This window comes from Hemitrygon akajei, chromosome 9 (genome assembly GCF_048418815.1).
Source record: "Hemitrygon akajei chromosome 9, sHemAka1.3, whole genome shotgun sequence".
NCBI classification, from domain to species: Eukaryota; Metazoa; Chordata; class Chondrichthyes; order Myliobatiformes; family Dasyatidae; genus Hemitrygon; species Hemitrygon akajei.
Window position 1 is genome coordinate 172,903,842 of NC_133132.1, and position 12,023 is coordinate 172,915,864.

The window sequence follows — 12,023 nt, forward strand, 5'->3', positions numbered from 1 at the left end:
CGTTCGATCATTGTTCACCTCGTGTCTCGTTCATTCGCTGCTTGTGTTCTGAGCGGGAGGAACTTGCACAGTCTTTTTTCTTGTCAATAAAACAGTGTAACAACTATTTACATTGCATTTCCATTGTATTAGGTGTTATAAGTAATCTAGAGATGATTTAAAGTATATGGGAGGATGTGCGTAGGTTATATGCAAGTATTACACCACTTTATATAACAGACTTGAGCATCCATGAATTTTGGTATCCGCGGGGGGTCCCGGAACCAATCCCTCGCGGATAAGGAGGGCCGACTGTAAAAACATTTCTGAAGACCTGAGTGTTCATCAGTCCACAGTAAGAGAAATTGCCTACAAATGGATGATGCTCAGTACTGTTACTACTTTCCCGAGGAGTGGGCGTCCTGCAAAGATCACACCAAGAGCACAACGTACAGTGCTGAAGGAGGTGAAAAAGTATCTGCAGAATTCTCTAGAACTTGCTAAAGTCTGTGTTCATGTGCCCACTATAAGAAAAACATTGATCAAGAATGGTGTTCATGGAAGGATACCACAGAGGAAACCACTGCTCTAAAAAAAACATTGCTGCATGCCCCAACACCTGGATGTTCCACAATGCTTCTGGGACAATGTTCTGTATTTATGGATGCATTTGCATCAACATGGAATGGTGTGAACTTCGTGCTGGTTTCCAGACACTGCTCATCGCTAGTGGAGTTTGTGGCTGTTAGATGCAGACCATTTTATTTGCCACGGGAATTCACCTCTGTCCTTATATTCGGTGTCTACACTACCCCCAGCGCTAATGCTAAGGAGGCGCTCTGTGAACTGTATGGGGCTATTAGTGAACTGCAGAATGCACACCCTGATGATCAGTTTATTGTCACCGGTGATTTTAACCACGTGACCCTTAAGTCACTGCTCCCCAAATTCTGTCAGTATGTGGACTTTGCAATGAGGGGGGAGAACGTGTTGGACCTGGTTTACACAAACATTCCTGATGCATACCGGGCGGAGCCCCGCCCCCACCTCGGATACTCAGACCACATCTCTGTTATGCTAATCCCAGCATACAGACCGCTCATCAGGTGCTCTAGACCAGTTCAGAAGCAGGTGAAAACCTGGCCAGCAGGAGCCATCTCTGCTTTTCAAGACTGCTTTGAGCACACTGACTGGCACATGTTCAGGGAGGCTGCAACCGATGGTGACTCTACCAACTTCGAGGAGTACACAGCATCAGTGACCAGCTACATCAGCAAGTGCATTGATGATGTTACTCTGTCCAAGACCATCACTATACACGCTAACCAGAAGCCATGGATGACCGCAGAGGTGTGCGCGCTGCTGAGGTCCTGCGACTCCACCTTTAGAGCAGGTGACAAGGCAGCCCTAACAACAGCAAGGGCCAAACTGTCCCGAGCCATCAGAGGGGCAAAACGTGCACACGCCCAGCGAATCCACAGCCACTTCCAGGACAGCGGCGACGCGCGGTGCATGTGGAAGAGCATCCAGGACATCACCAATTACAGGACAACATCACCTGACTGTGCAGGTGATGCCTCCCTCCCAGATGCGCTGAATAACTTCTACGCCCGGTTTGAGGCGGAAAATGACATGGCAGCGAGGAAGTCCACCCCTCCTACAAATGACCAGGTGCTGTGTCTCACCGTGGCCGACATGAGAAGAACCCTGTGCAGGGTCAACCCACGGAAGGCTGCTGGACCAGACAATGTCCTTGGTAGAGTGCTCAGAGGATGTGCAGACCAGCTAGCAGATGCTCTCACTGACATTTTCAACATCTCCCTGAGCAGCGCCACCATTCCAACGTGCTTCAAGGCCGCCACCATCGTCCCCATGCCGAAGAAGTCTTCAGTGTCCCGCCTAAATGACTACCGTCCCGTTGCACTTACATCCATCATCAGGAAGTGTTTCGAGAGGCTCGTCATGAGGCATATCAAGACCCTGCTGCCCCCCTCACTGGACCCCCTGCAGTTTGCGTACTGTCCCAACCGCTCAACAGCTGACACCATTGCCACCACCCTCCACCTGGCCTAACCCACCTGGACAAAAAAGACACATACGTTCAGATGCTGTTCATAGACTTCAGTTCAGCATTCAACACAATCATCCCTCTGATTGGAAAGCTGAGCCTACTGGGCCTGAACACCTCCCTCTGCAACTGGATCCTAGACTTCCTGACAAGGAGACCTCAGTCAGTCCGGATCGGGAGCAGCATCTCCAACACCATCACACTGAGCACAGGGGCGTCCCAGGGCTGCGTGCTCAGTCCACTGCTATTCACTCTGCTGACCCACGACTGTGCTGCAACACACAGCTCGAACCACATCATCAAGTTCGCTGATGACACGACCGTGGTGGGTCTCATCAGCAAGAACAACGAGTCAGCTTACAGAGAGGAGATGCAGCGGCTAATGCACTGGTGCAGGGCGAACAATCTGTCTCTTAATGTGAATAAAACAAAAGAGATGGTTGTTGACTTCAGGAGGACACGGAGCGACCACTCCCCGCTGAACATCGATGGCTCCTCGGTAGAGATCGTTAAGTGCACCAAATTTCTTGGTGTTCACCTGGCGGAGAATTTCACTTGGTCCCTCAACACCAGCTCCATAGCAAAGAAAGCCCAGCAGCGTCTCTACTTTCTGCTAAGGCTGAGGAAAGTCCATCTCCCACCCCCCATCCTCATCACATTCTACAGGGGTTGTATTGAGAGCATCCTGAGCAGCTGCATCACTGCCTGGTTCAGAAATTGCACCATCTCGGATCGCAAGACCCTGCAGCGGATAGTGAGGTCAGCTGAGAAGATCATCTGGGTCTCTCTTCCCGCCATCATGGACATTTACACTACACGCTGCATCCGCAAAGCAAACAGCATTATGAAGGACCCCATGCACCCCTCATACAAATCTCTTCTCCCTTCTGCTGTCTGGGAAAAGACTCCGAAGCATTCGGGCTCTCAGGACCAGACTATGTAACAGTTTCTTTCCCTGAGCTATCAGACTCCTCAATACCCAGAGCCTGGACTGACACCTTGCCCTATTGTCCTGTTTATTATTTATTGTAATGCCTGCACTGTTTTAGTGCACTTTATGCAGTCCTGTGTAGGTCTGTAGTCTAGTGTAGCTATCTCTTTTTTTTACATAGTTCAGTCTAGTTTTTATACTGTGTCATGTAACACCATGGTCCTGAAAAATGTCTCATTTTTACTATGTACTGTACCAGCAGTTATGGTCGAAATGACAATAAAAGTGACTTGACTGTGGACAGATGAGACAAAAGTTGAACTTCCTGGCCGAAATGCACACTGTTATGCTTGGAGGAAAAGGTGTACTGCACACCAACACCAAAATCTCATTCGAACTGTGAAACATGGTGGAAGGAGCATCATGGTTTGGGGCTGCCTTGCTGTCTCAGGGCCAGGACAGCTTGTTATCATTGCGGGAACAATGAATTCAAAATTGTATCAAGACATTTTACGGGAGAGTGTTAGGGTAGCTGTCTGTCACCTGAAGCTTAATAAAAGTTGGATGATCTAACAATACAATGATCAGAAACATAAGAGGAAATCAACAGCAGAATGGTTTTAAAATAATTAGTGTTTTGGAATGGCGAAGTCAGAGTCCAGACCTTAACCCAATTGAGATGCAGTGACGTGACCTGAAGAGGGCTGTTCATGCAAGGTATCTCAGAAATATTGATAAATTGAAACAGTTTTGTACGGAGGAATGGCCTAAAATTCCTCCTCACTAGTGGGCAAGTCTGATCCGCAACTACAGGAAACGTTTGGTGGAGGTTATTCCTGCTAAAGGAGGTTCTACCAGTTATTAAATACAAGGGTTCACATACTTTTTCCAGCCTGGACTGTGAATGATTAAATAATGTGTTCAATAAAGACATGAAAAATACAGTTGTCTGTGTGTTAATAGTTTAGGTAGGTTATATTTGTCTATTATTGTAACAGATGAGGATCAGACCACATTTTATGAGTAGTTAATGCAGCACAATACAGATTCTTCGTCCCACAAAGCTGTGCTGAACATGTCCTTACCTTAGGAATTACCTAGGCTTACCCATAGCCCTCTATTTTTCTAAACTCTGTGTACCTATCCAAGAGGCCCTTAAAAGACCCTGTCGTATTTGCCTCCACCACCTTTGCTGGCAGCCCATTCCATGCACTCACCACTCTCTGAGCAAAATACTTACCCCGACATCTCCTCTGTACCTACTCCCCAGTATGATAAACCTGCGTCCTCTTGTGGCAACCATTTCAGCCCTGGGATAAAGACTCTGACTATCCGCACGATCAATGCCTCTCATCACCTTATACCCCTCTATCAGGTGTATCAGGTCTCATCCTCTGCTGCTCCAAGGAGAAAAGGCTGAGTTCACTCAACCATAAGGCATGCTCCACAATCCAGGCAACATCCTTGTAAATCTCCTCTGCATCCTTTCTACAGTTTCCACATCCTTCCTGTAGTGAGGTGACCTGAATTGAGCACAGTACTCCAAGTGGGGTCTGACCAGGGTCCTATATAGCTGCAACATTACTTCTCAGCTCCTGAACTCAATCCCACGATTGATAAAGGCCAATGCACTGTATGCCGCCTTGACCACAGAGTCAACCTGTGCTGCAGCTTTGAGTGTCCTATGGACTCGGACCCCAATATCCCTCTGATCCTCCACACTGCCAAGAGTCTTACCGTTAATACTATATTCTGCCATCATAATTGACCTATCAAAATGAACCACCTCACACTTATCTGGGTTGAACACCACCTGCCACTTCTGAGCCCAGTTTTGCATCCTATCAATGCCCCGCTGTAACCTCTGACAGCCCTCCACACTATCCACAACATCCCCAACCTTTGTGTCATCATCAAATTTACTAACCCATCTCTCCACTTTCTCATCCAGGTCATTTATAAAACTCACGAAGACTAAGGGTCCCGGAACAGATCCCTGCGGCACACCACTGGTGACCGACCTCCACGCAGAATATGACCCATCTAAAGCCGCTCTTTACCTTCTCTGGGCAAGCCAGTTCTGGATCCACAAAGCAAGGTCCCCTTGGATCCCATGCCTCCTTACTTTCTCAATAAGCCTTGCATGGGGTACCTTGTCAAATGCCTTGCTGAAATCCATATACACTATATCTACTGCTGTTCCTTCATCAATGTGTTTAGTCATTCTCAAAAAATTCAATCAGGCTCATAAGGCACAACCTACCTTTGACAAAGCCATGCTGACTATTCCTTATCATATTATGCCTCTCCAGATGTTCTGATCCTGCCTCTCTGGATCTTCTCCACAACTTAGCAACCTCTGAAGTAAGACTCACTGGTCTAATGCCGAAAACCAAGGAACTGCAAAACTACCAACTTGCACTGTACTTTCCCTGAACAGTGGGGCTGATAAACACTAATCCACACCCCCCCCACCCCTAACCATCACTACTTTATCATTTCCTGTCAGGGTCACCTTGTGACAAGGCACTCCTGAGCCTAAGGTCACTCATTAAATACTTCTTTTAAATTCTTGGGATAATAATTGTTGTGGATTAGAAAGCAAACTAACTGGATAGTGATTTTGAATTAGCTTGGGGGAGCTCAATTTTAGAGCAATGTGTGCTTTAATGTTTAGTATTTTATTTCAAATGGGTTCATTATACTGTTCTATTTTTCAACAGGCCAACACCAATAAGCTCTTTGATATCGCAATACAAATTTCAAGAACATCTTCTTTATTGTAAGTCTTACATGGAACTATATTTTTAATGCAGAGAAGATTGGTTATTGTCATTTAAATATATACATTTATGTAACCATATAATGCATATAGAAATAAGATGTTTCTTCGAACCAGGGTGTAAAGCACAGTAGTACACATAACACACGATAACCTATGAAGATGATACAATCTACAGGTGAATCACACATAACAAACTAATGATTAATGTTTAAAATTAATGTTAAATATAGTAAGGTACTATATTTAAATTCGAATATGAAGTGGCAGGGAGTTCAGAAACCTAATGGCATGAGGGAAGGTATTTTCTCTTTGTAACCGTGCTTGTTTTTATGCATTGTACTCTCCTGCTTGATGGTAGAAAGTCAAAGAGGATGCTGAATGGATGCTCAGGGTCCTGTGTATGCAATGCCCCTGATAAATGCCCCTGATGGATGGTAGGGAGACCCCTATGATCCTCTCAGCCATTCTCACAGTCCTTTGTAGGGATTTCTGGTCTGATGCTCGATTTCTCCCACTCCAGAAGAAGATGCAACTTGTCAGGACACTTTCAGTTGTGCTCCTGTAAAATGCATTGAAGATGAAGGGGTGAGAGCCTTGCTTGCCTCAGTCTTCTGAGGAAGTGGAGGCGCTGCTATGCCGTCTTGTTGAGGAAGGTGATGTTAAGGGACTCGGTGAGGTCATCTGTGATGTGAACTCCCAGGAACTTGATGCAGTTAACTTTCAGTTCAGTTTCAGTTTATTGTCGTTTAGAAACCACAAATGCAATGCAGTTAAAAAAGTGAGACAATGTTCCTCCAGAATGATATCACAAAAGCACATGACAAAACAGACTACACCAGAAAATCCACATAACGTTTGGCAATCCCCAATCCAGCGTCCGGAGAGGCTGCTGCGTATTAATATCGCACTACCATCTTAGCGCGTTCCCAGGAAAGGAGCTCCAAACCCACCAGACAAAACAAGACTACGAGTCAGGAGACCAACTCTAGCACCCAACAAACCAAAAACTAAAGCTACAAGACCTGCGCAAAACCACATAGGTACAACACATAGTTACAACAGTACAAACAATAGCATAATTGATTTTAAAAAAACAGACCATGGGCACAGTAAAAATAGTCCAAAGATGCTAAAAGACTATAAGGTGGAAAGAAACCACCACACAGTTTCTATGGAGGAACCAGGTATTTGCAGAGGGAGATGGTTTGTCTGCACCTTCTGGAAGTCTACAATGATTTCCTTTGTCGTCTTCACCTTCAGGCTTAAGTTGTTCTTCTCACACTAATCCACCAGTTGCTCCACTTCCTCTCTATGCTCCGTCTTGTCATCATTCTTGATAAGGCCAACCATTGTTGTGTCATCTGCAAACTTAGTGACGCGTTTTGAGCCGGATCCTGCGGCACTGTCAAGCATCAGCAGTGGGTTGAGAGCACAGCGTTGGAGAGTGCCAGGCTCAGCATAACGGGACAAGAGGTGTTGCTACCCACACAGACTGACTGTGGCCTTACTGTTAAGTCCAGTATTCATTTGCAGAGGGAGGAGTTGAGACCCAGTGAAGACAGTTTCCCCACCAGTTTCTGGGGTATGGTGGTGTTGATCACCGAAGTGAAGTCTATAAACAGCAGTCTGGCATATGAGACCCTGTTTCCCAGGTATGACAGGGAAGAAACAGACAAATAATGACAGAACATGAACTGCAGTGTCCTTAAAAGTAAGTCCACGGCTATATAGCCATTTTAGCGCTGCAACCAGTCCAGGAGCCTGATGGCTGCGGGCCACAGCCATGGAGCCAGGCTCAGCACTGAGTTGAGTGCTGAGGCTTCTCTCTTCCACTAAGCATGCAACAGATTTGTTTTCTATGATGGCAGAATAAGAACCTTGGGGTGTGTTAACCAGTCAAGGCCTCTTCAATTCCACATGACATCTTTTGACCTCACACCCTATAAAATTCATATTTGTAGAAAACAGATGTGGCCTCTCAGAGTAGAGTCATATTTTATATAATTAACCATAAGCTGATGCAGACAATGTCTGTGTGTTCAGAGTTAATTGAAGTTTCAGAGCTGGAATTTTGGGGTTCCATAAGCTTTTTGCTGGACTCCATGTTTAGTTCAAAGTAAATTTGTTATCAAAGTACATGTACGTCACCAGATACTCTGAGATTTATTTTCTTGCGGGCATTCATAGTAAATACAAGAAACATGATAGAATCACTGAACAACCACACACAACAAATACAGACAACTACTTGTGCAAAAGACAAAGTGTGCAAATAAAGCGTATATATTAATAACTAAATAAGCAGTAAATATCAACAAAGTGAGCTGGATAGTCCTTGAAAGCAAGTCCATAGGATCAGTGTTGATGTGAGTGAAGTTAACCCCTCTGGTTCAAGAACCTTCTGGTTGAGGGGTAATAACTGTTTTTGAAGCTGTTGACATGAGTCCTGAGGGTCCTATACCACCTTCCTGATGGCAGCAGTCAGAAGGATGCATGGCCTGGGTGGTGGGTGTCCTTTATCCTTGTAGATACACATTGATATAATCATCGGTGCATTAATATTATTACTTTAAATTTTAATTTAGAGTTTCATTACATATTTATTTTGATGACCAAATTGATTTGCCATTGATAAGATCATCATGTAAAACAAAAATATCGACCAAAACCAAGGAGCTGATTATTGACATCAGGAGTGGAAAACCGGTGGTCTCTGAGCCCGTCTTCAACGGAAGATCAGAGGTGAAGAGGATCAGTAACTTTTAATTCCTTAGTGTCATTATTTCGAGCAACCTGTCCTGAGCCTGGCACGCAAGTGCAATTATGAGGAAAACACAGCAGAGTTTCTGTTTCCTTAGGACTTTGTGGAGACTCGATGTGACACTTTGACAAACTTCTATAGATATGTAGTGGAGAATATTTTGACTTGCTGCATTATGGCTGACATGGAAACACCAATGCCCTTGAACGGAAAATCCTACAAAAAGTATTGGATACAGCCCAATCCACCACAGGTACAGCCCTCCCCACCACCGAGCATGAAATGCTGTCACAGGAAAGCAGCATTCATCATTAGGGACCCCCCACCACCCAGGACATGCTCTCTTCTCGCTGCTGCCATCAGGACGAAGATACAGGAGCCTCCGGACTCTCACACCGGGTTCAGGAAGTTATTACCTCTCGACCATCAAGCACTTGAACCAAATTTAACTCAATGTGCCCCATCACTGAAATGTTCCCACAACCTATGGACTTATTTTCAAGGACTCTTTATCTCATGTTCTTGATGCTTATTGCTTATTATTTCTTTATTTTTGTATTTGCTCAGTTTGTTGACTTGCACACTGGTTGAATGCCCAAGTTGGTGTGTTCTTTCATTGATTTGGTTACAGTTATTATTGTATATATTTATTGAATATGCCTCCAAGAAAATGAATCTCATTTGTATGTGGTGACATGTATGTACTTTGATGATAAATTTGCTTTGAACTTTAAGATTGCAGAAGATATCTATTTTGTTCATCTGTATATAGTTTTGCTGAAGTTTTTTTGTCTTACAGCTGAAATTATGAAATACTATTAATTTTTCTCCAAGTAATTTCTGGTGTGGATTGCTATTTTACAGCTTTTCTTGAGGAGTTCATTAGTATCGGTCGTTTGAATGGAGCAGTGATTGGCGGCAGGCAGGATAAGGCCGTCTACGTCCCTGATATATATTCGAGAACTCAAAATAACTGGGTCGATTCATTTTACAAGCAAAACGGCTATTTGGGTAACTGTTGTAACATTTCATTATTAATTAACAACAGCCTTAGATATAGAAATTATTTGTGATTGTATATTTTAAATCATTTTTGTCTTTGATTCACAGTGCTCCAAACTTGAAGTGATTAGTTGGATGCCGTAGTGTGATGCTGTTACATCATTGGGGTGTCAGTTCTGGTGTTCTCTTTAAGGAGTCTCTGTACATCCTTCCCCTGCAATGTGTGGGTTTCCTCTGGGTGTTCCAGTTTCCTGCCACACTCCAATGATGTACCGGGTAGGTAGACTAGGTAGACTAGGCCTAAAGTTAGGAGTAATAGGATGGTTGTTGCTCATAAGGAAGTGATGAGAGGAGAATTAAGTTGATCTCCTCAGGGTAGTGGTAGGAGGAGGGCGATTTCTAGATCAAATAGGAGAAAGAGGATGGCAACTAGGAAAAAGCGGAGTGAAAAGGGGAGGCGCGCGGTTCCTAATGGATCGAAACCACATTCGTATGGGGATATTTTTTCGCTGTCGGGGCTAAGAATAGGCAGTCAAAAGGCTAATGTTGCTAAGATTAGGGAAATGAGGGCTGTAAGGGCGACAATAAATGTGATGAGGTTCATTACTTTTCCTTGGATTCTAACCAAGATTAAATGATTGGAAGTCATTTGTACTAGTCTTTATACTAGAAAAGTAATTGTTATGAACCTCATCAGTAGATTGAAACATAAAGAAACAATCAAACTACGTCGACGAAATGTCAGTATCATGCGGCGGCTTCGAAGCCAAAATGGTGTTGGGATGTAAAGTGATATTGGATCTGTCGTAGGAGACAGATCAATAGAAATGAAGAGCCAATAATTACATGGAGACCGTGGAAACCTGTGGCGACGAAGAAGGTGGTTCCGTAAATGCCGTCAGCAATAGTGAAGGGGGCTTCGTAATACTCTATAGCTTGGAGTGCAGTGAAATAAAAGCCTAAAATGATTGTGAGGGTGAGGGCTTGGGTAGCTTCTTTTCGGTTTCCTTCTATGATACTATGATGGGCTCAGGTGACTGTTACTCCAGAGGCTAGGAGTACTGCAGTATTGAGAAGGGGAACTTCGAAAGGGTTTAGTGGGTGGATGCCTGTGGGTGGTCAGCAGCCGCCTAGTTCAGGGGTTGGGGCAAGACTTGAGTGGTAAAAGGCTCAGAAGAATCCAATAAAGAAGAAAACTTCTGATGTGATAAATAGGATTATTCCGTATCGTAAACCTTTTTGGACAGGTTGAGTATGATGGCCTTGGAAAGTTCCTTCTCGAATAATGTCTCGTCATCATTGGATTATGGTTAGGGTGAGAAGTAGAAGACCTAGGTAGAGTAAGGATAAGGTGTGAAAGTGGAATCAGATGGCAAGGCCTGATGTTATGAGGAGGGCTGCTACTGCTCCTGTAAGGGGTCATGGACTTGGGTCAACTATGTGGTATGCGTGTGCTTGGTGGGCCATTAGACGTTTTCTTGTAAGTATAGGCTTAGGAGGAGGACGAAAACATAAGCTTGAATTATTGCTACGGCGACTTCTAAAATTGTAAGGAGGAATAAAATAAGTGAGGTGATAAGGGCAACTGATGGTATAATGGAGATTAGAACGAAAGCTGCGGTTGCAATTAGTTGTATTAGGAGGTGACCTGCTGTAAGGTTGGCGGTTAATCGGACTCCTAGGGCTAAGGGTCGAATAAACAAACTAATAGTTTCAATGATAATGAGAATTGGAACTAGAAGGGTGGGAGTTCCTTCTGGTAGGAAGTGGCCTAGGGCCACTGTTGGTTGGTTAAGCATGCCTATTAAAACGGTAGTTAATCAAAGGGGGATGGCAAATGCTATATTTAATGAGAGTTGGGTTGTTGGGGTGAAAGTATATGGAAGTAGTCCTAAGAGATTAATGGTGATTAGGAATAATATAAGTGCTGTAAGGATTGGGGCTCATTTGTGTCCTCCGAAATTTAGTGGTTGTATAAGTTGATAGGTGAAACGGTTGATAAACCAGGTTTGTAAAGTAAGTAGACGGTTGTTTAGTCATCGTTTGGTTGGTGTTGGGAAAATAAGTCAAGGAGTTATAATTGCTAAGGTGATTAGAGGGATCCCTAGTAGTGAGGGGCTTAAGAATTGGTCGAAAAAGTTTAGGCTCATGGTCAGTTTCAGGGGGTTGGTTGAGATTTTTGGGTACTTTTTGTGGTTGGGTTATTATTGAATAGGTAAGATATTACTTTGCCTGGTATAATAGTTAGGAAGAAGATCCATGCAAATAAGAAGATTAAAAATCAGGGGCTTGGATTGAGTTGAGGCATTTCATTAAGGGTGGTTGGGAGTCACCAATTTTTAGCTTAAAAGGCTAATGCTAGGCCCAGTTTAGCTTCTTAATGAAAGTTCTTCAAGTATTAGTGAGGATCAGTTCTCGAAGTGTTCTAATGGAACTGCTTCAACTACAATGGGTATAAAGCTATGGTTAGCCCCGCAAATTTCGGAACATTGGCCAT

General features: G+C 44.1%; 1 protein-coding gene across 1 annotated transcript in view; it reads left to right on the forward strand.

Moving 5' to 3' along the window:
- Positions 1-12,023, forward strand: part of ufl1 (UFM1-specific ligase 1) — a 104,324-nt gene that overhangs the window by 27,254 nt on the left and 65,047 nt on the right. The window contains exons 7-8 of the mRNA XM_073057501.1: positions 5,702-5,760; positions 9,389-9,535. Of these exons, the coding sequence (XP_072913602.1) occupies positions 5,702-5,760; positions 9,389-9,535 (206 nt within the window). The remainder of the gene's footprint in view (positions 1-5,701; positions 5,761-9,388; positions 9,536-12,023) is intronic.